Source organism: Helobdella robusta (genome assembly GCF_000326865.2).
Source record: "Helobdella robusta unplaced genomic scaffold HELROscaffold_32, whole genome shotgun sequence".
NCBI lineage: Eukaryota > Metazoa > Annelida > Clitellata > Rhynchobdellida > Glossiphoniidae > Helobdella > Helobdella robusta.
Genome location: NW_008704589.1, coordinates 1139156 through 1165194, shown reverse-complemented (window position 1 = coordinate 1165194; position 26039 = coordinate 1139156). Strand labels below are relative to the sequence as shown.

General features: G+C 34.0%; 3 protein-coding genes across 3 annotated transcripts in view; 2 read left to right on the top strand and 1 right to left on the bottom strand.

The window, feature by feature from the left end:
- Nucleotides 1-1391: 1391 nt before the first annotated feature.
- Nucleotides 1392-10936, top strand: HELRODRAFT_175124 (hypothetical protein; the record flags this gene model as incomplete). The annotated part of the gene is made up of 12 exons (XM_009022559.1): nt 1392-2102; nt 3309-3470; nt 3662-3803; nt 4101-4311; nt 4481-4688; nt 4980-5368; nt 5531-5735; nt 6979-7059; nt 7510-7563; nt 7903-8031; nt 8315-8503; nt 8813-10936. 12 exons carry the CDS (start codon nt 1392-1394, stop codon nt 10934-10936), a joined length of 4605 nt encoding a protein of 1534 aa, XP_009020807.1.
- Nucleotides 10937-11145: 209 nt separating this feature from the next.
- HELRODRAFT_175123 (hypothetical protein) lies at nt 11146-13794 on the top strand (the record flags this gene model as incomplete). The annotated part of the gene is made up of 3 exons (XM_009022558.1): nt 11146-12620; nt 13022-13088; nt 13357-13794. The coding sequence occupies 3 exons, from the start codon at nt 11146-11148 to the stop codon at nt 13792-13794; spliced, it is 1980 nt and encodes a 659-aa protein (XP_009020806.1).
- A 10878-nt stretch (nt 13795-24672) lies between these two features.
- HELRODRAFT_192374 (hypothetical protein) overlaps nt 24673-26039 on the bottom strand; it is a gene marked incomplete at its 5' end in the record, with an annotated part of 1439 nt that continues 72 nt past the window's right edge. Inside the window, 3 exons of the mRNA XM_009022557.1 lie at nt 24673-25409; nt 25631-25787; nt 25984-26039. The exon at nt 25984-26039 is cut by the window's right edge and continues 72 nt beyond it. Coding sequence (XP_009020805.1) covers nt 25227-25409; nt 25631-25787; nt 25984-26039 — 396 coding nt within the window. The 3' untranslated portion in view covers nt 24673-25226. The remainder of the gene's footprint in view (nt 25410-25630; nt 25788-25983) is intronic.

Below are 26039 nucleotides of genomic sequence, written 5' to 3'. Positions count from 1 at the left end.
TATGTATTTATTTTCTATGTATATGTATGTATGTTGTTGTATGTATGTAGCTATATTCACGGGAACGCATTTATGATGGTTTTGTATTGCATGTATTAATGTTGTATGTATATGAAATTATGAGTTTTGCGTTTTTATGATGTTTACGTATGTCTTATGTTTGTGTTTGTATGTGTGTACTTGATAAACAAGACAACAAAAACAAAGTGAACAGCCGCTCGTTACCAAAAGTATGACATTCATTGAATTTATGTTTCTATTGTATAAAAATCGAAAACAAAAAAATATACAATAAAATTACAATTTATGTTTATCTACGCGCCTAAAATGTTTTTAAAGTTTTTTTTGCTTTTGAACAACGAAATCAAAATGACGTAATGTCTAGAGTGACGTCATTAGCAGCTTGTGTTGTGTGTGCGACAATGTTTAATTGTGGATAAGCCTTAAGATAAAAAAATTATGACATAGGTTTATTTACATATGAACAGGCAGGCCTAGATATTTTTTGTTTTGTATTACGTTTTTTGTTGGGATATTCATTGGTATTTACATAATTAATGGAATTTCCTTAATGATTTTACAGAGATAGTGTAAAAATATGCAAATCATCAATTACAACTGCACCTATATTTATTAAAATAAATTACAACACAATTGCAATTACGATACAATTCTAAAACTACATTACGATACAATGGCAATTATAACACTGAATCTATGTTCTTAATCTATGGTGAGCCAAACACATATATTGAATAAAAATTGTAGTATATGGCACCAACCATTAGTTCATACATAAAATTGAAATAAAAAATTACATTACAGTATAAACCAGCAAAAATTAATTATTTTTTAAAACAGTTTGAATCTTATAAAAAACTTTTTTCTATAAGCATATAAATTAAATTCTTCAGTAAGTAATCGCTAAACAGGAAACTATCTTTGCCTGACATCTGACGATTGTAAAAGTGAATTTGTTTTAAATAAAATGAATATATGTTTTAAAATGGCGATATAACATTAAAAACCTAGCGGGGCGATGATCTGAGGAAATTTTGTAATTTTGGATATCGTTTTAAATATGCCGATCTTGTAATTTAACGGATTTATTTTGCTCTGATAAACGGGTAAGTAAATTTTAATATTTTCCTTTTATGTTTTAATTTTACGCAATAAATTTAAAAATATTAAATTAAAATGTTTGTAATTAAATTATATTATATTAATAAATTAATTATTGAATTCCCATTTCAAAACGGATTATAAAAATTATTTAAAGAATCTTATTTTAATATTTTTAACTCAAACTTCACTGATCATTGGTTCAGGTTATGAAATCTTCACCAACAAATACTATATTTCCATTATCTTATGACAGAAGTAGAATTAGAATGAGGTCCAGTGAGAGAAACAGTAGTACTAGTAGTAATGTCGGGTCACCCATCAAGAGATTCTTCCTTTCCTCGTCTAGTAAAAAGAAATCAGGATTGAAGAAGAAGACATCCCGACCGACAAAACTAACTCTTTCAAGTAATAAAAGTCAAAAAAATATAGGTGAATTTTTCTCAGGTAGATCAAGTACAACACCAATTACAAGCAACAACAGTAAGACAACCCCCAGACTTAGGAAATGTTTATTTAATAATGACTCCTCTATTAAAAGCAAAACCCATTCTAAAAACACGTCCATACTGGATGAGACATCATCTTCATCATTCACTTACTCTTCAAACTTTCAGAGGTTTGTTGATGTAGATATATTAGGGCAAAGTAGCAAGCTAGATCTTCATGCTAATTTAGAAATAGTTGAATCAGTTGATGCTCAGCCATCTACAACAAAATCAGAAAATGAAAATGAGTCAGAAAAAGAAAACAGCCCAAAGATACATAAATCACATTCTACAGCAAAATTAAGTGACATAGAAAAAGAGCAACAGCATCCAAAGGCACTGATTAAACTCCATACTGCAGTTGTTAGGGAAGTTGATGGCTGCTTGGAATCAGTTAGGGAAAATTTTTCAAGGCCTGATGGATTTTATAGGTTTGTTGAAGGGGATGCAGATGAAAGGAAAGAGAAAGTTGAATATGATCTAGATGATGAGGTGTGTTTTCTTATTTTAGTTCATTCTATTTCATAGAAATTACTTTCTATCTATTTTACCTAAATATAAAAAGTTTTATTAAAATAAATCTTTATTTTTGTATTACAAAATATGATGATGGCTGATGGCATGGAAGAATTGCAGTTAAAATTTGACAGATGGAAAAGTGTTATTGAAAAGAAAGGGTTAAAAGTTAATATTGGTAAGACGAAGGTAATGGTGAGTGGGGAAGGTGGGGAGCGAGTGATAAGTAAAATAGACCCCTGTGGGGTATGTGACAGGAGAGTGAAGGCTAACTCGGTATTGTGTATAGGATGTCAAAAATGGGTGCATAAGAGATGTAGTGGTGTGAGGGGGGCACTGAAAAAGGTGGAAGACACGTTCAAATGTAAGAAATGTGTTCATGGTGTGATTAATAGGACGGACGCAAGGACGGGGTTGAGTGGTGGTATTGAAAGAGTGGAAAGCTTTGTTTACTTAGGGGATAAGCTGAACGCGGATGGAGGATGTTTGAGTGCATTTATGGCTAGAGTTCGTGTGGAATGGATGAAATTTAGGGAACTTGGTGGGGTATTGTGTGGAAAAAAATGGTCAGTGAAGATGAAAGGGAGGGTATATAAAGCATGTGTGAGAGCAGCGATGGTATATGGTGGTGAAACTTGGGTGTTGAGGAGAGAGGAGGAAAGTGTACTGCAGAGGGCTGAAAGAGCTATGGTGAGGATGATGTGTGGGGTTAAAGTGAAGGATAGGAGGAGTAGTACAGAGCTGATGTCAATGATGGGACTGAATGAGGACATTGTGACATTGATAAGGAGATCGAGATTGCGGTGGTATGGACAAGCGTTGGAGTTCGAGGTTGAAGGAGTGGTAGGAAGGGGTCGTCCGCGATTGGGATGGAGAGAGCAGGTGGAAAAGGACAGGGTGAAAGCGGGGTTGCGTGATACTGAGGTGAGTGACAGATGTGGATGGCGTCGAGGGGTATTTCGATATAGCCAAACGGCAACCCCCGATCTCGGGGAAAATGTCGTCTAAACGTGTGTTGTTGTTGTTTTGTTTTGTATTACAAAATAAACAAAACAGTGCATCTATTATTTTTAAATGATTAATTTATTTTTCAATTTTTTATTGTTTCAGTACCATCATTAACAGTAGAATAATAACTTTCTTGTTCTTTAATTAAGCACTCATTTATTGATAAAATTTTAGGACACATGCTGGCTTAATCTAGTGCGCAACACGAAGATTAATGGTATAAAGAACCTGAATGAAGATAACTTTGAGATGTGCATGGATAGGCTGGAGAAGATGGCAGCACATTTACAACTGAACTCTCTAAAAACTAATTCTGGTCAGATCAAGTCCAAACATGTTAGTCACCATTTTCAATTTCTAAATTTTGTTAAAAAATTTTTATTATAAAGTTAAATTTATGTTTAGATTCTATGAGAATTTTTTTTCTATTAAAAATTAATTATTGAATAAAAGCTGAATACATTAATTATAATTTCATTGAATGACTTTGGAATGTTTTTAAAATTAACGAATAAATACTATTACAGAGTGAACAGTTAGATGATGATGACATCTTCTGTTCCATATGTTTGGATGATGAATGTCAGAACAGCAACGTGATATTATTGTGTGACTCGTGCAACCTGGCTGTTCACCAGGAGTGCTATGGAGTGCCTCTTGTTCCAGAAGGTCATCATCTGTCTTTTTTTTATAAATTCTGTTTTCTACTAATCTGTAGATTAGATAATTTTCTTTTTCACCTATTCAATTTTTTTTCCTATTATAAAAATATGATCACTTAATAAATGAATGTAGAAGCGATGAATAATTATTATTCTCTCTAAATATTCCATGATTTTAAATTTTATTCGATAATATCAGTTAATTTTTAGATCTTTTTATTTTTGTCAACATGGTCATGAAACAAAATTGTCAACTTTGTCATGTAAATATATTTTTATATTTCATTTTGTCTCTTGTTGAAAGGTCAGTGGTTGTGTTCCTGGTGCCAATGGGAAGGTTCCAACAGAGGCAAATCAACTCCTAGGAAATCTCGATGTAAAAGTAGTAAGAATGTGAAGTTCATCACCGGCGGTGACAATGATGACGACAGCGTTGCAGTTAGTGATGGCAATGATGGGACATGCTGCTTGTGTCCTGTTGTTGGTGGAGCTCTGAAGAAAACAGACAATGGGAAGTTTGTAACATCTTATTACACATTTTAATTTTTTTTTGGTTTTACAAGTTTGATTTTAATTTTGTATTTCTATTTGTTAATCCTTTGTTCTCAAACTCTACATCATGCTTCTCACTTTATGTATCATTACTCAAAGAAATTGTTTCAAAAACTTATTTTATTTTCTCAGGTGGGCACATGTGCTGTGTGCACTGTGGATCCCAGAAGTTGGATTTGGCAGTGTGGAGTACCTGGAGCCGATCACAAAGTTAAGTGAGGTACCGACAGCCAGGCACAAACTTACTTGTTCAGTCTGCAAGAAAAAGGACGTTGGAGCCTGCATTCAGTGCATGAGGAAAAATTGTTACACTGCCTTCCACATCATGTGCGCTCAAAAGGTTCGTTTTGCTTTCAATATCTCTACTGAATAATTGTTAATACTTTGTAGGGTTTTAAATGTTTAGTATGACGTCTTATTTCTAACGAGTTATTAAAAGGTATCACTACATTTTCAGCTTTGTATTTCCATTTGAAAGCTGAAATGAAAATGCAGTGGTATTTCTTTATAATTGTATATACGACAGTCTCAACCCTAATTTTTTAAGTGTAAACATTGTTTAAATTTTCATATCATAATTCGTAATTTGTCTCACTGATCAAAATTACAATCATTGATATGTTATTTTAAGGTTGGAACATACATGCGGATAGAGCAAGGAGTGGAAGATGATGATGCTGACTCACCAACGAACATCAAAAAATCATTCCTCTGTGATATCCACAAACCTGAAGGTGCTAAACCATTTTTGCCTATGTACGAGAATGAAGATGACGACGACGACGATGACGTTAGCATGGAGGAAAGTGTTGATGCATCATGTCGATCGAAGAGGCAGCAATCTAAGATTGTTCCTAAAAGCAAGTCACAGTGCCAGTTGAGTAACAAGAAATCAGCAAATAGTCAGGGTTCAACTAAAAGTAAATTAAATTCAAAAGCAGGACTGAACAAATCAAAGTCGACATCAGCTCTTGTAACTTCCACGGTGGTCCTTGATCTCCCTACTCTATCACCCAACAAGTTTGAATCATTTTTTTTTAATTTTTATAAAAATTGTTGTGTTGTTTTATCATTGTAAAGATTTTATATATATTGTTTTTAAACATTTATATAATTTATGTTTCAGTTATTTGACTACGTTGTATGATTTAGTAATTTTGTTTTTTTATCAAAAATGTGAAGGTTGAAAGAAATAACTAAAGAATGTTTGCTCACAACAACAACAACACCACCACCATCGTCGTCGTACTCATCCTCGTCGTTGTCGTCACTGCATGACGTCATGGAGGCAGTCTACAATTATTGGCTGCTGAAGAGAAAGTCAAGAAATAATATTCCACTGTTGAAGACGTACTACACACATCTCATGTCCAACCATATGCCCAGTGTTAGTGTGTTTGTTTGTTTGTCTTCTTGAGTGTACTGCTTTTGTACTGATGTGTGTGTTTGTCTCTTTCTGTTCTTGCTGTTACTTGTAGTTTGTTTGTTTTGTTTGTTTGTCATTGGTGTTTGCTTCTTGTTTGTTGTTGCTAATGATGCAGTTTGTTATTTTTTGTTGCATTCTTGTATGTTTTTTGTGTGCTATACTGGCAATATTTTATTACTGACATTTATTTATTTATTGGAAGAAGCACAAAAAAGTAAACATAATACTTGTGATAGTGCCTTAACTAAAGTTGTCCTTTCAACCAAGTTCAACAAAAAATTCAACAAAGTTAATTGAAAATGAAGAAATTAAAAATGATGGCAATTCGTGCACGCAAACATACGTCTCAAAAATTTATACATTTGCATCTCAAAATTAAATAATGTTCGCCTCCCATAATATTGACAATTAAATAAATAAAGATTGAATCAACATGAAAAATTCACGGTAGAGGTTCATTACAGAAACAAATTCAAATATCAATTTTGGCATATTTTAAAAAGTTTATCGTTAAAGGATCATTACATAGGCAAATGCGAGAATCATGATGTTATTAACTCATTATGAAAAATTTATCGTAGAAAGTCTATTACAAAACAAATTCTATTTTTATAAAATGTTTACCGTAAAAGAACTATCACACACATTCATTTTCATTTTGAAAGTTTACCGTAAAAAGTTTACCGTTCGAAGCATATTCATGCTCCCTCAAGTACGTTAGATCCATAATTCACTCATGCACGCACACTCATGTCCACACATTCATATAGATTCATACACATTCATGCCCATTAATAAACATTCATATCCTTTCATACACATTCATAACATATTCGTGCTCCATATCAAAGTGGCCGTCTTTCTTGTTATTGATACTATAATTATTGTTATAAAAAATAAGTATTTTTATTAATTAAATAATTTTTGAGCTTATTTTTAAATAAATGGATCAAAGTAATTTCTTTTATTTCTAGCGGAATTAGCTCGTCCCAGACTCTAGGTCCTGTTATTTTTAAACTTGAATTCACTAATTTAATTCTCTGCGGTACAAAATAAAATGTATGCGCGCTTCTCAAGACTTTTGTTTTGACATTTGACGCTAGGGTAAAGAAATCTAGAAAAAATTTTAACTAATTTTAACTAAAAACATTACTAATGAGTATAGTTTATGTTGATAATATTCTTTTTATAATCAAATGATTAGAAGATGGGCAGTACTGATGACACAAAATCAGCCTACGATGGACTGAAGGATGCCAAAAAGCTGAGAAATGAGATGGAGAAGGTTTGTGTTTTAAATGTTTGTTGTATTGTCGATTGGCTGGCTGGTTGGTTGATTTTTGATTGGCTTGCTGGCTGGTTGTCAGATTTTTGATTGGCTGGCTGATTGATTGGTCGAATTTTTATTGACTAGCTCACTGGTTGGCTGTTAATAATTGTTTGGCTGGCTGGCTGGTTGTTAAATTTTTTTATAGGCTTATTGATTGGTTTTAAAATGATTTTAGTTTCTGGATGGGCGAATATTTTTTGTCTTTTGTATGATTATTTATTTCATCATTTCCTCATTGTTATTATAATTGTTTCCCCCATAGAACGATTTTTAAAACTTTTTCCACGAAATTTTTAAAGATGATTCGAGAAAAATAATTGAAGCTATTATTACTGGATGATGGCTGGTCTATGATGATGATGGCTGGTCATTGATATGATCTTGTGATATTTTACTTTTTATTAGGTCCGCCTACTGATGGAGCTGGTCAGGAAAAGGGAAAAATTGAAGTTGACAATGGTCAGTTGGGTTTATTCTTTCACAATCATTGCTATTGTTGTCATCGCACATCATCGTTGTTGTTGTTACGTCACAAACCATCAATGTCACTTTTATTCTTTCCATCCTATCTTTTTATTATTTATCAATAGTGGTATTTTATTTATCATTTTAGCTACTGCACTACTGCAATAATACACTACTATTCAACTGCTAAACTATTTAAGACATTTTTATTTCTAATCATGATGGTCATGGTAGTTAACTCATTTCATGATAATTAACTCATTTAATGATGATTAGCTCACGTTAGGATGATTTACTCAATTGATGGTTAACATATAATATCACCATTATCAGGTAAAGTTGAAGGAGCAGACGATAAACATGAAGTTAAATCCGTGGAATGCGTACCTCTGTAAGATACTGGACAGACTGCAGACTATTGACAAGTGCCATGTCTTTGCTCATCCAGTCGCTGTCGACCAGGTTGGTGGAGAAGATGTCTGCGATGTGTTGTTGTTGTTGTTGTGGTTGATGATGTGATAATCACGTTGTCGTTGTTGATGATGATATGAGGATAGTTGTTGATGATGATGTGATGTGAGATAATGTGGGATATCTCACATTGTGAGATAATGTTGTTGCTGTTGGTGATGATTGAATTTGCATTTTGTTTCAGTTTATTAGTTATTATGCAGTACAGCGCATGTTTAACTGCTGGAATAAATGCAATAATAATAGATGACATGATTGGTGCTAATGATTGCAGGTACCAGGATACAAGCAGAAAATCAAGGAACCAATGGATTTCTCGACGATGCGTTCGAAGGTTCTCACCTACAAATATGAAACATTTGAAGCTTTTGTTAGGGACTTTGATCTGATGGTCAACAACTGCTTGCTCTTCAACTCCAAGCACACTGTCTACCACAAGTCTGCTGTCAGAATGAAGAAACAGGTTCTTAATTTTCGCTGTTTCTCACGTTGCTTTTTATCATTTGCTATTTCGTGGGATGTAGAGTTTCTAGTTATTATTGGGTAAAATATTTGAATGGTTTCTGTTCTATCAAACTGAAAATGATTTGAAATTTGTTTCAGTTATTCAGTCATAAAAGTTGTATGTGTTTTAAGGCACTGGTTCATGTATAATAAGAAAAGTAAATGTCAATTGCATTAGGAGACGTGCTAAATATTTTAATCATTTATCATTTCTACACTCAACTAATTTTCTTACAAACATGTTTTTTTTTTTTTTCAAATGACTCAGTCTCAGCACGTACTGGAAGAGGAAAAGCTGAGGTTACAAAGATTCCCTAGAGAATCCCTGCCTGCATCACTTGCCAATGAGGAGATGGGAATTCCCAACTTTGTCACTGCACACGACGACTCTGATGATAAAAACAACAATGATGATGATGTTGTGTTTAAACCTAGTGATAACGAAAGCAAGGATAATGTGGTGAAAATTTGTGATGATAAGAACGACGATGAGGAAAATGATGAAACCGAAATATCGGATAACAGCAAGGTGGTGGATCGTAGCAGGCGCAACATCATCTACAGCAATGAACCCATCGACGTCGATAATGATAATGAAAATGACGATGACGACAATGAGGATGACGACCATAACATCACACTTCAGAAGACTTGTGAGAAAATTCAGACTGGCATCTGCAGGCTGAGTGACTGGGTGAAAAAGCAGAGTAGGAGAGGTACCAAGGTGGAATCAACAAACGAGAATGGCGATGATGTAAAGGCTGGGACTTGTACTGATAAAGTTGGCGTCACTGATATCTATCAGAATCATGCAGACGCTGTGGTTAACGATGCTTCACATGGTAATAGTGGTGGTCATGAGAATGACGATTCAGATGACGATAGTTTGAGAGATAGTACAATTTGTTATGCTAATGATAAAAACGGTAATGCCGATGTCACATGCAATAATGATGATGATGGTGGTGGTGAAATGATAATGGATGAAAATGTAAACGTCTGTCATACAAGTGCCAGCGACAGTTCTAATAAGGACGGTGATAATATTGCAAAGAAAAATGCAACTGCCGATGACGATGGTGATGATGATGACGACGACGATGATTGTGGGATCATCATTGAAACAATTGATCTTGTTCGTGAGAAGATGGATGGTGATGATGACGGCGTTAAAGTTGGAATGAGCTCTTCCGACCAATTTTTCAGTGAAGAAATTATCGTTGATGATGATGAAACTGATGATAATAAAAACGTCAAGTCAGCGAATGATGATGATAGCAATAAAATTGACGATGGTGATGATTTGAAATGCGATGGTGACAGCAATGATATTGTTGTTGAAACTATAAGCATAGAAGACGAGGAAGAGATTTGCGTCATTGATAAATCCGATGAGGAAGGAGAGGATGGTGGGGCATCTGACGATCGGGTGGATGAGGAGGTGAATGATAAGGAGATGCTTAGAAATAATATTCTCAGTAGATTGGATTTCATCAATCCAGAAAGTACTGATGACGCCAAAAGTAAAAGTTGTGTTGTTGATACTTATGACAACAACGGAGATCACATTATTGATGATAAGTTGTCATTTAAAAATAAGATTATTGACAACAGCTGCTGCATCGGTAACGTTCCAAGCAGCAGCAACAGTTCTTGCAACAACAGCAACACAAACATCCTTGAAAGTTCAATCAACCGTGTCAACTTCAAGAAACAGACCATAGTAAACTTTTTAACATCCCTCCTGACAACTGTGAAGAATTCATCGGAAGCAGACCTGCAAAACAATTTGAAGCTGGAGGTGAAGAATGAAAATCTCACGATAGATGGAAACAAAATCGAAAACGTGATCGGACTAAATTTGAACATTCTTCCTGCATTGAGAACATTCAACAAGCTGATGATGCTCTGCTCCCGAAATGCTGTCGACGATGAGGAGGATGAGGAGGAAGAAGAGGAGGAGGTAGCAACGACTGCGACTAAAAATCGCGAGAATTTCACACCTAACGCAAAGAGACAAAATCCGTCTGATTTTACAGCTCCTTGTTCATCATTCTCTTTATCGTCGATAGCCACTCAGAACAGGAAAAAGTTCAAAACAAGTAAATCGTTTGATATGGAAAAGTCGAAGAGCGCAAACAACAAAGCACAATTGAATAATAATAATAATAATAATAATGTCATTTATAAAGCGCCACGGCAAGTGTCTGAGGTGCCAAATTCATATTCTAAATCTGTGACTTCCATGGTCAAAGATGAGAAGGTCAGAGGTTTAGAAGTGAGAAGAACATCTGATCGACCCAAAACTGCCACACACAGATACCTTATTGATGACAATCTTTTTTTCCAAAGTACGTTTCTAGTTTCTTCTGTGCTCATTACCATATGTTGAGCGGATTAGTGTGTTCCTTTGTTTCATCAGCATAATTGGTTATGAATGACGTTTCCGACGTTCATGCATTGGATGTGTCTTGTAATTAATTATTCATTCATTTTTATTTCATTCATTTTTGACCAGGCTTAACTTCTCCTATAAAACGAAAACGGAAAACTTTTCAGCAACTGACTGACACAACGACAACAACATCGACGACTTCAACAATGACATCATCAGCAGCTTCAAAGTCAACTCTTACTAAAAACTCCAACAACAGCAACAATAACAACGATACAGATGGCCTTAATACAAACTCAGATGAGCCACCAGTTCTGTCCAGGTGTCCTTCACCTTTATATGTCAGTTACGATGATGACGACGACGATGATGACAACAACAACACCATACACTATTGTGCTGTTGAGCAGAGTAAATTCTCTAAGAAGAAAAATAAAATGTATTGCACCAATAAGAAGTCGTCATCTACGACTAGGCATAGACATCGTCCAATGAGAAAAAAATTAAAGTACTTTGCCAACACATCTCCGCCGCGATTGGTTAAAAATGTCCTTGAACCTGTTCGTCAGACTTCCAGTTCAATTGGCAAGATGTTGAGATCGAAACTAATGAAAAGCAACAAAGACAAGAATGCTTGTCGCAGGAGCAATGAAGCCCATAGAAACAAAAGTTTCAAGTGCAATGAAAAATTAAGAAGAGGAAAATCAAAGGATGATGGTATTGGTGATGTTAAGCAACAAAATTTTAATAATAATGACGAGGAAGATGATGAAGATGACGGTGATTCACTGAGTTGTAAAAAGAAAATGGCTCATACCGATGATTATTTGGAGTTAACAAATAACAACATCATGCCCGAGCTGGTAAAGAATGTTTCACAACCATCTTCATCATCGTCACCCATAGCTACCTCGTCACCATCACATGTGGACCCATCTTCGTCTGATAAGGAGATGCCAAATCTAATCACCGAGACATGTTTTATTGAAAGTAATGCTAAACATGATGACGACGGTGCCAAAGTAAGTACAAAGTGTCATCAAAAGAGTAACCCGATCACCAAGTTGAATAATGCGGGAAGTAAAAAGGGAGAACGAACTACAAACGACAATGTGGCTGCTTATGTGGATGCTGCAGATAGACCAGGCGCCGCTGATGAGACTGTAGTTGGTTCTAAAAAGATGGAGGAGAATGGTGATGCCATGGATTCTCTGTCGTGCTCACGGGATGTCGATGATTACGACGATGACGACATCATGATCGACTGTGAGGAAGTGGAAATCAGCACGGAAGATGGTGATGAGGATGAGGAGAAAGGAGGAGAGAGTGAGATGGCTACTGCAATTTGTAACGATGCAAATGGGGACACTAATGCTGATGATTGCAGTATCATTAAGATGATAGGCCCTGGTATCATCTGTGATAAGACAGTTGGGAATAAAAACAACAAGAGATGTTTCGTGGAGAGAGAAGATGAAGATGTTGATGATGAAGAAACTGATGATGATCATCATGCTAAGAAGAAAATTAAACTGGATGTAGCATCATCGTCGTTATCATCTCTGCTATCGTCATCATCATTTTCATCGTTGTTATCATCATCTTCATCATCGTTATTTTCATTGTCGACATCATTATCACCATCGGCTTCGTGTCATTCAGTCATATGCATTAAAGCTCCGTCAGTATGTTCCCTATCATCGTCGTCGTTCTCACTAGCATCATCGTCATCATCAACTTCTTCATTATCTCAGTATGTGATAAAAAATATGTCAAATGGCTATACTCCAATGCCATCAAATCTGCCGTTGCCAACGACATCGTTATCATCTTCACTAACGATAACATCTTCTTCGTCATCATCTTCATCATCATCTTCTTTGTTATCATCTTTATCCTCATCTTTTTTGTCATCATCTTCATCAGTTGTGGAGTGGAAGCCGACATCATCATCATCGTCGTCGATCGTAGTTGATTTTATTGATACGACTTCACTTGATACATCATCATCAACACCTTCATCATCATTGTCATCATCATCATTAACATCTTCATCATCAACATCTTCATCATCATCAACAGCAACAACATCTTTACCTTCGTCTTCATCTTCAACGTCATCTTGTCAGTTTTTGCCATTAAAACTCAGGTCATGTATGTCATCATTCACATCATCATCGTCAGGCACAACAACAGCTTCATGTTTATCATCTGCAAGTATTTCATCATCATTAACAACAACAACATACTCATTTTCATCATCAACAACATTGCCATCGTCATCATTAGCATCATTGCTTAAACCATTATCACCGGTTTCTTCATCAATATCGTCATCATTAACATCATCATGCATATCATCACCGACAAAAACAGTATGTTTTCTGAACACAAAATGCACTTCATCTCACGTCAAGCCCACCAGTTTGACGCCCAAACTTACACCACCACTACCACCACCAACATCTGGGTTGTGGCTGACAACTGTCAATCAACATTTTTTTTCAACTTCCGTAACGTCGTCTGTCGCCATAACTCCGACTTTCATACAATTAAATGGCACAACTACAAGCGCTACAGATGCTAATTTGTTACGAACAACTGCATCTACTGCTGCTACAGCTTCCGCTACCATTTCCGCCACAGCCACTCGGCTTCCAAGATCGCTATCGTCACCACCTGTAGAGTTTATGCTAAAGAGCGCTCATGTCATCATTGAGAAGCTTAATCATCTTAAATCACCATCACTGCCATCATCGCCATCACTATCGTCAGCAACGAGCACTGCAGCGGCTGATGATGCGGCTCCCGTTGCTGCTGCTGCTGCTGATGATAATGAGGACAGATCTCGATGATTGTCGTGACCGGTGGTGGTGATAATGATAGCGATGATGATATTATTATCATTTGAAGACTTATTTTCTCATGGATTATAGATAATAATGATAATGTCGACAATGATAAATATATAGTATATATATATATAGTGATTGATAAATTTTGTACCAATATATTAAAAATAAGGTTGACCTTTAATATTTTCATAATTTTATAAAACTTTTATTGATCGTCATTATATCACATATTATACTAATCATTCAACGTTGCAATCTTTTATTATTTTAATTAACTAATTAATCAATTATTTATAATTAGTTATAATATAATTAACGATTTGTAATCGTTCAACTGAATTATTATTTATGCATTTAACTGATTTATTTGTTTAAATCCTTAATTCTTCTGAAGTAATTTTACACCGTGCAAATCATCAGTAACATTGCTATTATCATTGTTTTTCCAGTTTTCAGCGTTATCATTTTTATTGTCATCTTCAAGCTCATCGTCCTTGTCATCGTCGTATTATCATCTTTATCATCCCACCATCGTCCTCTTCATCATCAGTTTTTATCATCACGTGATCATCGTCGTCATCCTGACCATCCTGACAAATCTATCGTGATGAACGTTTTAGTATGCATCATGCAGCACGTAACGTTTGCATTATTATTCTAACTCTACCCCGCTCCTCTATATTCTCTGTATAAACGAATTAGATTTGCATTTTAGTTGAATATTTAATTGTACTAACCAATAATTTAGCTAATTAATTACTTAGTTAATTGGATTAATGGTAATAGTAAAATCTGTATATTTTAATGACAATATTTGGATCAATTATTGAAGTGATAATTTTTTGTATCTTATATATTATAGTAGTGCTAATAAGATTCGTGTCATATAAATTAAAGTGATAAATAAATATAATTTTTCAGCATCATTTGACTGTAGTGTTTAACGCGTTAGACTCCTCTTTGTCTCTCTATCTCTTTCTTTATCTATCTATCTGTCTGTCTGTCTGTCTATCTATCTATCTATCTATCTATCTATCTATCTATCTATCTATCTATCTATCTATCTATCTATCTATCTATCTATCTATCTATCTATCTATCTGTTTGTCTCTCTCTCTTTCTTTATTTACGCGTTATACGGTTATGTTTAATGAATGATTTACTTATATTTATGTGAATAAATTTTATTTATTACAAATCCTAGTAAATTGTTCCTCAGTAACTCTAACAGGCATTATTTAATCGATAGCGAATAATGATTATACGTGAATAATTTTAATATTATTAAATAGTAATATAACAAAAGTAAAATAATAGTAATAATAATAAAAAATAATAATGATGGTAAATATAGTTTTAATATTATGCTCTCGCAAGTTATTTGCAATCGACCTCGTTTAATTCAACTGTTACATGAAGTTTCATCATTTGTTATCGATAAAATTTTTTTTCATTTCGTTATATATATATATATATATATATATATATATATATATATATATATATAGATGAAAATCACAGCATGTTCCGCGTTAGTTAATTTCCTGTCTAATTTTTCGATTTTTTTAGCGGTAGATCGTAGATAGTTGTCAAGTTTCTTGAGTTCAAAACCAAAATTTTTATTTGTTTTAAACATGATGGAACATTTAAGCATGATAGAACCAAAAAGCTTTTTTCGGTATTCCTATACCATCATCGGAGTTCGAATTGATACGTTGTGTATGTGGCCGAATGTTCAAGTATATATCCTGTGTCTCTATAATATTAATTCTTCGTTTGTTTAAAGTGAATACCTAACGATCATTTAATTAGTTATTACTTTTACGTGTCATCGTTATTGATGATTCCTCTGATTCTAAATTTATTAGTTGGAAAGATTTCAAAAATAAGCTTTTTTGTACTATCATGCTTAAATGTTCTATCATGCTTTAAATAAATACAAATTTTGGTTCTGAACTCAAGAAACTTATATATACTTGAGCATTCGGCCACATACAAAACGTTATTGTCAAGAATCCCTCTGGTGATTTTTGTGTTGAGTTTCTCTTTCAGGGGATTCTTCATTGCTCCTGACTGAACAATCATGGTAAGCCTTCTTGATAATTTGGTTGTTGTCATCCCGATGTTTTCAGAGTTTTGGTGCCCACACTCACCAATTTTGCATTTATATTTGGATTTGGTAACGCCTTAACAACCTCAGTAACCTCATTCACATTTTTCAATAAATCTTTGAATAAACTTGACCTTCATTTTTTTAATTCATGCTGAAGGTCATTAATTTTTACCGCTTGTTTTACTTTTATTGTATCTTTGGTTGTATCTTGAATGATATCTCTATTTTTACTCCAAATTATGTTTTCTGCTTCCACTAAAGCATTTCTCAATTCGCTTAGCGGCCTGCGTGCATTTTGTTTTCACTTAATTCCGCGCATATCCTGTTTCTGTTCCGAATCTGTACTTAGGTTCTAATTATCCTAATTGTATCTTCGAACTTCTCGTTCCCTGATGGCTTCCTCATAAGAAGGCGGCAATTCAATGTTAACTGCGATGTTGTACGTCGGTCGCAATACTTCATTGTTCGCCACGTGAGTTACAAGACTTACTGGGAAGGTTCCTAACGCTGATATCAGGACTGCTCGCTCAGGAATGCCATGTGTGGTTGTAGTTGGTGGTGCTGCTGATGCTGTGGTTGTTGTTGTTGTTGATGAGGTTGCAATTGTTGTTGTTGATGGTGTGATTGTTGTGGTTGATGTTTGCGAAGAAAGAAATGCTTGTTTCTCTGATGAAGAGGATGAAATGATGGGCTGAGGTGGAATTGTGGACTCGAATACAGCGCATCTCTTTGGTTTTTTATTCTTTTTCGGGACATCTATCTGGGAAGATTTGAGGTTGGTGATGTTGCTGACGCCAGAGTGGGTGGTGTTTTTGTTCCGATTGTTAGTGATGTCATCAGTGCTGGTAGCAGTAGTACCTTGTCTGATGTCATTTCTCTTATTGATGTCATCAATGTTTGTAGTAGTAGTACCTCGACTGATGTCATCTCTCATATTGATGTTTTCGTTGTAGATGTTGTGAATGTTGTTGTCATCTTCACCGTTTACATTGTTGTTCAAAGAATCGTCGTTCCGACCAACATTCGTAGTGACGTGCTTGCTCTTCTTCATTTTCCTTTTAATTTTGTTTCTAACCAGGGTTAAGTTTTCATACAATGGCGAGGTGTTGTTGATGATGTTACCAGCTTTGATGTTGTTTAAGTTGCTGTTAACAAGTTTACAAAATGAACCAATGCAACCGTTTGTGATGTTCACTGCCATTACATTAGTGTTGTTGTTATCGATAGTCGCAGCAGTAGCGGTAGTTGTAGAGGTGATGGTGATGATGTTTTCACTAACATCTGAACAATTGTTGTTGTAACGCATTGGATCACTGTTGTTGCATTTTGTTAAGTTCTTCGTGCATTTTTTTCGAGTGGAATTTTTTTCTTTCGATGGAACTTTAACGGCATGTTCTCCTGTTACACTCAGGTCACAGCTGTCGTTATTCATAATCTTTGTGGTGTTGTTGTTTGCGTTGTTGTTATTGTTGTTATCATTGTTGTTGTCAACATCTGCGTTGGCAACTTCGTAACAATTTTCATTTATATCAACTCTCTCGTTTCGTTTATTTTTCTTACTAATTGGATTGCCGCTCACGTTCCCAACGTTCTGGCTCGTTACGTCGACAACTGCACTTGTCGTGTTAGTAGTTGGTGTTGTTGTCGTGCCGCAATTACAAATATCTTTAACGATGTTAGTTGTGTTACTCAAATTATTAGTTGTTGAAGTTGTACTAGCAGCAACAGCAGAAGTAGTAGCTGTAATAGTAGTAGCTGTAGCTGTAGTAGTAGCAGCAATAGCTGTAGTGGCAATTGTAGAAGTTTTAATGACGGTATAAATATTGGATTTTGTTGAGTTGGCTTTTGTTGGCGAGTTTCGTCGTTTGGTTGTGTTTGGCAGTTCAATCTCATCGAGTGTTGGTGCCGTTGGTGTTACTGAAACAAATTGTTGATTGTCTCGTTTTTCTACGTCGCTGTTGTGCTTCTTGTTAAAGTTTACTTCCATACCTTCTTCATCTTGCGAGTTTTTCAACGGATATTCGGATATTTCTGAGTATGAAACACATTCGAGCGATTAATGACGTTAACTTATTTTTCTGATTAATGAATGAAATAATGTTAGCAATGAATGAATGAATAATAACTCATCACAAATGATCTTTATAAAAGCCATACAAGCAATTTATGTTGAAACTTTTATCTCGTTTGATGTAATAAAATAAGAGTGAACATGAATGCGGCGAAAAAACAACACGTTCGCTTTTGTTTGTTTGTACTTGCTCGTTTGCAAACAGGCTCAAAAACAAGTGTTCAAACATGTTCACTCTAAACTTATGTACGCCTTTTTCTCACACACAACAAACACACCACACAAACAGACAAACAAACACACACAGACACTACTACACAATCTCATCATTCACTCTAGACATTTAATAACAACATAAATGCTGTCGAACATTGTTCGGTAGATGGTGGTGATGATAACGAAGGTCTGAAAAAGAAGATGATGATGAAGAAGAAGAAGAAGAAGATGATGATGATAAAACTGAAAATGATGATAAAGATTACGATGGGGATAATAGTGATAATGATGTTGAAATGTCGGCAAGAAATCAACAATTTTCATGTTTGTAATGGTGAAGTTCGTGCAATTTGAAACGGAGAAAATAGAACCATTGAAATTCTTAAGATGAGAAGATGCTAATGATGACGATGATAATGAAGATCGATGATGATGGATGAGGCTAATGGTGATATTGGTGTAGTAGTGTTGGTGATCATGATGGTGGTGATGTTAGTTAGTTACACGTAACAGGATCAGTTGATCCAGATAATACATAAAGCTCCAGTTGCCAATCTTCCACCCTAATTTTGTAAACCCGTGTTTTGATTTGATAATCTTCTTTCAATCTAGCCACATGTACTCTTTTATCTATATTTTCAATCTATCCTTTTAAAATCTTTTTGTTCATTGACTGTTTTCATCTTTCGTTCTTTCTATTCATCTGTCAATCAATCTATCATCTGTCAATCAATCAGTTTATTTATCACGCGCTATCATTATTCTATCTCGCTCACTCTCTTTTCTCACTCTGTCTCTCTCTCTCTCTCTCTCTCTCTTTATTTTTTTTCTTTCCTTTTTTTTCTTCTGTTTTTTATTTTCCACCGTAAACATTTTCGCGGCGGAGTCAAAACAAAATTGTAAAGCAATAATTAACTGAAGTACGTCTGTCTGTTTGTTTTTGTACGTGTGTGAACGCGCATGTTTTTGTTTGTGTTTGTGTATGTGTGTGTGAATGTGCGTGTGTGAATATGTGTATGTGTGATTGTGTGCGATGGTATGTACGTGTGTGTGTGTGTGTTTGTGTGTGCGTGTGTGTGTGTGCGTGTGTGTGTATTAAGATATTAAGATGTATGTTTTTACATTTAAGTAAATAATTCAAGTACGAAAAATATTTCTTTTGCAAGCTGAATGCAAATGATAATTAACAACCTTGTTCCAATGGTAATTTAGTATAATTCATGCCATCGCCAGTGTTTTTGTTGTTGTTAGTATTATTGTTATTTTTGTTGATTTTGATGTTGATGTTGTTCTTATTGTTGCTGTTGCTGTTAATATTATTATCATTATCATTGTTGTCAACGCATTTAGAGATGTTTATTCTGTAAGTTTGGTTGCAGGTTGTATAAATGTTGTTGTTGTCGCGTCTGTGGCAACTGTAGTTGTGATTGTAGCTGCGGTTGAGGTTGTTGCGGTTGCTGTTGTTGTGTTTGTCTTTTTTTCTACCGTATCTAACCGCACATGTGATGATGACAGCCGATGTTGGGATGATGAAGATGACGACGACGATGATGAGTAACCAGCCGTACATGGATTCGAAAAAGAGGATCGTAGGTGATGATGGCAACGATCTGTCAGAGGTCACGGTGATGATGATCATGATTATTACGTCGTTTATATTGATGAAAAGAATGGTAGTTTTAAAACATGTTTGATGATGATAATTTCATAACAGTGATGCTATTAAAATGATAATAATAATAGCGCACTTGAATGATGATGAAACCTGAACAACAATTAATGATGAATAGTGATAATAATTTATTTCACCATCGTCATCGTCATCATCGTCATCACCGTTTTCTTTCACGATATCATAAAAATGGCGTTATTTTTACACCACACGTTTTATGAGTACTTAGTCATGTGACTTAGTCATGTGTGATTATTATAACTATCATTTTATTTCTTTATATAATTATCATACGCACGTACAAATACACAGAAAGACACACACAAACACACACACACACTTATGTGTGCGTGTATATATACTATTTATATGTGTGTGTATGTGCAGGCTAAAAGTTTTTTCAGAAACCATAAGACAATAAAGATAATGGTTGATTGTTCAAGTTGTTGAGTGAATGATGCGAAAGATGCTAGTGATGATAGTTTGAAAGACAGCGGTGAGGATGATGATGATGATGGTTTGAAAAATAATGATGGAGATGGTGAAGAAGATGAAGAAGGAGAAGAAAAATATGATGATGATGATGACAGCGATGGCGGTGATAATAATGATGACAAGGGCGATTAAACAAGATTACTAACATCATCGCGTTGAACTGGTCCAGCCTATCATTGCATCGAAACAAATTCCACGACTGATAATAATCACAACATAAGAATGTTGCATCAACGTTGTTGATTTTCTCCGCAACATTTTTTCTCGATGAAACGTTCGTTGAGCAGCAACAGAATGAGGCAGACGTCGTGACTCGCTTAATGGAGCAGATGTGTGTGAACGTGTGGTAGGGCTTCTGGACACAGTCGCCAGCGTTGTGGTAGAGATTTTCGTGATGGTAATCATCGACGTCGTTGTTGTTCATGCTCAGGATTTTGTTGTGGTTGTTGCTGCTGCTGGCTTCGTTTCGAACTGTTTAAAAACGTTCTTGGTGGTGAAAAACTTATGAGATGTTCTTAAGCTTATTCGTTCTGTTTCGTTAAAAAACAGACTAACCTGAGCCATACTATTACATAAAAACAACAGTGTTATAAACACTTTATTAACAACACTAACCTATACCAACGGAAACAACAAACAATAAAAATATCAATCATAATCAATAACAGAAAATTTATAAAATGAAAATAGAAAGCATCTCAAAACAAGCGAAACACGAATAACATTTCAAGATTGATAAGAAAGACAAAATAATAACTTATCTGCATGAAATATAAAGCTAACGAATAATTGGCGGTAACCAAATCAAATATTTGTAATTTTTTGCTTGGCATTTGCTGAAATAACAAAAAAAAACAGAAAATCCAAAAAATGTTTGTTGATTAATAAAGTTCATGCTATTGACATATATCTAGCATACAATTAATAAATAAAACAATCAAATGATAATAATTGTTAACATTTTTTTTCCATTCTCAACTTTCATTATCTACAACAAACGTTCGCCACCATGTTCATAAACTTCAGGAAGAAAAAATTATCTATTCCTACGTGTGTGTGTGTATGTCACAATTTCTTAACTTTCGAATATTTTAAAAATTAACCGTATACCCACATTTTAAAACATGCGAACTATTTTTTTATTATTTTTTTTTAAACTAAATTCTCAATTATACTAAAAAAATAAATGAACCAGTTAAAATATTAATTTATTTAAAAAATTAACATAAAAAGTTGTGTATGAAAGTTACCAATTTGCCGGCAGGTAGAAATTTCATCATCTTCGCATGTGCAAGCTACAGGCGAAAATAAAATTTTCAAAAATTTGTATCTACATTAACGTAATAAAAAAAATTTCCATGTTTCAAATAGCTATTTGCAATGAATTGTGTTTGACAATTTTTTTAAATCTTACTTTATGTTATGTTTATACATTATTAAGGAGTTGAAAAATTGCTGACTATAATGAATAAATGTTTACATAAACTCAAATTCAACGGATTAAAATAATTTGAAATTATTATAAATTTAAAAATTATTAATAATATTTTAAAAAAAGAGAAAAGTTAATTAACGAAAACTAACCAACGAAACAAATCCAAAGACTCAAAATAATAAAAAACCTAGATGACGTCATTATCAACAGCATCTTCATCATCATCTTCATTATCATCTTATCAACGAACAGATGTTATGTTCCTAGGGATGATGACGATGATGTGATGATGATGATGATGAAAAAGTGGTAGTGATGATGTTATTGCAGATAATGATGATGACAAATTTAAATGATTAAAATGATTAAAGTGATGATTATTTCAACACAATGATATTTCTACTGATGATGACAGTGACAACTCTGTAAAATAAGGATGATATCAACAATCTTAATAATAAATATAATAATAATGATAATAATAATAATAAAATTGATGATGCTAATGAATGATGACAATCTGAAAGGATAATGACATTAATGATAAGATTATCGTCCGATTAATTATAATGTCTCTGTTGATTACATCTCATTACATAACATTGCACTGAATTGCCTTTAAAAAGTCCTACATCACATTACTATACTACACGATTTTACATCGCTATGACAATAAGTTACATTAAAAAACGTTACTATTACATTACATTACATTACATTACATACATTACGATTACATCAAAGTTACATTAAAATAAATTACCATTACATTAAGTTATATGAGTAACATTACTAACAATCATAGATTGAAGGAAGAAGAGAGTTATGTGTTTAGAGCACACTCTAATGCTTTTTACATGCACGGATATATATATATATATATATATGTGTGTGTGTGTGTGTGTGTGTATTATATATATATACTATATATATATATATATATATATGTGTGTGTGTGTGTGTATTATATATATATATACTATATATATATATATATATATATATATATATTCCAATAGATATATAATACCAATTTTATACATGTATAGGTCCCTATAATTAACAAGTAGGTACGTGTACAAAAATTTGCTTGGGTTGTTTGTTGATTTAATTAATCTGCAATTAAGATATGATGTTGATGAATACACCGTGTTAGTGGAGGTGATTATGATGATGATGATGATGATGGTCGTGGTGGTGGTGATGATTATGATGATATTGGTGATGATGATGATGGCTATGATGATAGTAAGCTTATAACATATTTCATTTGCCATTATATTGATGGTTGATGATGAAGATGATAATGATGATGAAAAAGATGATGATGATGATGACGGTTATGATGATGAAAGTGATGATGAAGATGATGATGATGACGATTGAGAAAATTAGAATTTTAATAGGACGTTTTGCTGATTAGTACAACATACGGTGAAGAGTGAACACACGTACAACATACAATGAAGATTAAGCTGACCCTGTACACACATACAATTTGACCTTACGTGTACATGTTGAATGGTGGAGCAGGTATTTTTGCATAATTAATTCTGATGGTCTCTTTTGTCAGGTGTGGTGTTGTTTCCAGGTGTGTGTGTGTGTGTGTGTGTGTGTGTGTGTGTGTGTGTGTGTGTGTGTGTTTGCAGGTGGCAGGTGTATGTAAGACTGTATATATTTTAGTTGTTGCTGAACTTGTTAACTTGTTTTTTCATAACAGAGATTGTTTCAATGATAGGAAAACAACATTACACACACACACAAAAGTTTGCCATATTTGATTAAAATCCCCAAAACTCGAATAAACCTTCTTACGAATACAAACGTAATCATACATACATAAACACTAGTAAACACATAGACACACAAACACACACGTGCACACATAAACATACATGCATAAGGTGGTTAGCATGTCTGAAGTGTATGAAATAAATAACTTTTATTGTAGTTCTGTCTGGTTGCTGATGATTTCTCAGGTGCCGCTCTGCCTTCCATGTGCTTCAACATACTAAACAACCCCTACCTTCCTACCTACCAAACAATTCTAGGTACTTAGTTGCCGTCTGGTTCGTTTCTGACTGTGAATAAAGGAAGAGAATGCATGGAAAACTGCAGCAAGAATAAAACAGAACTAGAAAAAAAATAGTTTCTAGTTTAAACTTATACACTTATATTAAGCCTTATTTTCGAAATTATCTCACAACTTTTATTTGCGAATGATCTAGCGACTTGCATAGTATTAACATACATCATACATAGTTGCCAGCCGTCCCTAATTTTGTCCTCCATGTCTCGCGTCCCACTTTGGTGTCCGAGGGACTAACATTTGTTCCGCTTTTTGCCAAAACAAATAGCTAAATAATGCTAACCTTTCGAAAGAGTTTTATAAAATATTGTATTATATATATATATATATATATATATATATATATACATACATATAAATACACACATTTGTCCTTCTTTTAAAAATCCAAATGTTGGCACGTATGCATCATACCCTAAGAATGTGTACACACACACCACACACACACACACACGCGCGCGCACGCGCACATACACACTCAAATAACAGCACACAACACATACATTTATAAATTTAAGCAACATTTCACTGTTAATTTATTCGGAAGCATCTATTTAAATTGTTTGCATTGAATTTGATCTCTCCCTAATTCGATTTCATGCACTTAACGTACACACACAACGTACACACACAACGTACACACACAAACACACACACACAAACACACATATATATATATTATTTGAGATATTTGACTAAAATGATGAGATTTGTATGCTATTTTTTCTTGTAAAGATTTTAAGATGTGATATGTTGACAGATTTTATTAATCCTCAAAATCTAAAACGTCTTAAAACAAGCAACTTTTTATCAAATAAAAAGAATATATAAATATATGAAATCTGGAAAAATGTAAAAAAGTGAAAATATTTTGCAATTTAAAAATTGTAAAAGAAAACTTTTGAAACAATTAATGTAACGGCAAAAAAGAAGCTTAAAAGCAAAAAGACGGTTCAAGTTTCGATAAACATCAAACTGTTTAAACTATGGTGCTAAAATATTAAAAACAAAAATAAAATAAAAATGTCTAATCACTAAATATCATTTAACTTTTCCAAAGTTGCAAAGTATTTATTTAATTTTTCAATTAATTTGTGTGAAATTTCGCATATAACATGAGATATATTTAACTTACACATCAATCTAGCACTAATGGAAAATATTAATCTTCTTACCTATAGCATAACTAACATCATTTCTATCACCGGCCACCAATTTACTTATTACATAACTAAAATATTAATTAGTCATTAATATATTTTCATTTAAAAATTAATTAATTAAGAGCATTGTATAAATATATATTAATATTAATTAATTAACTCATAAATCAATTAAAAATTAGTAAGGCAGTTTTTCCTTCAGGCCTTCAGGGGACCAGAGCCCTTTGGGGTCGACATTGCGGTGGTCGTAAAGGGACTTAACAGGTTGGGGTAGAAAGTTGCCGGCAGCCCACCTGTTGTACTGGTCGCCGTGGTTGTGCAGGCTGTCGTACGTACTGGGCCCCACTCGCGACCAGCTGCCCTGTCCAGCCATCGAGGAATATTGGTGGACATGGGTATCGTAATAATAGCGAAACAGTAGGAAAAGTTAAGATGGAAATTAAATGAGCGGATTTGAAATTATAAGTGAGGTGTATGTGTATGCGATTTAAACTGGGTGAAACAGCCTCCTCATCGCTAAGATTTTATATATGATTTAAATGGCGTATAATTTGGCGAATGTGTCATATTTTAAATTCTAACCATAAGATGCCAAAAATTATACATCAAGTTATCTGTTATTACTTGAAGGTTGGAGTACGTTTCCACAGGAATGCACGGATCTCTGGTGGAGTTGAACAGGAAGTTTCCCCACAAACCTTGCCTATTTGAGTACATGTTCTCCCCAACATTCATGTACCTTGGTCATCAATTTCAGTGGATTAATTTTTACCAAATGTTATTCAAACTGCTTAGCTTATGTCCTACGATTTATGAGACATGTATCTTATAAATTTTGCAGAAACATTTATAAATTAAACACATTTCATACGTTACTCGATAAAATAATTTGTGAATGAAAACATATTTAAAAATAAATAAATTCGACCAGCCACCTTCCGTCTCTGGTCACCTGTATGTTGGAGATGTTCATGTTGTCACAGAAGACTCC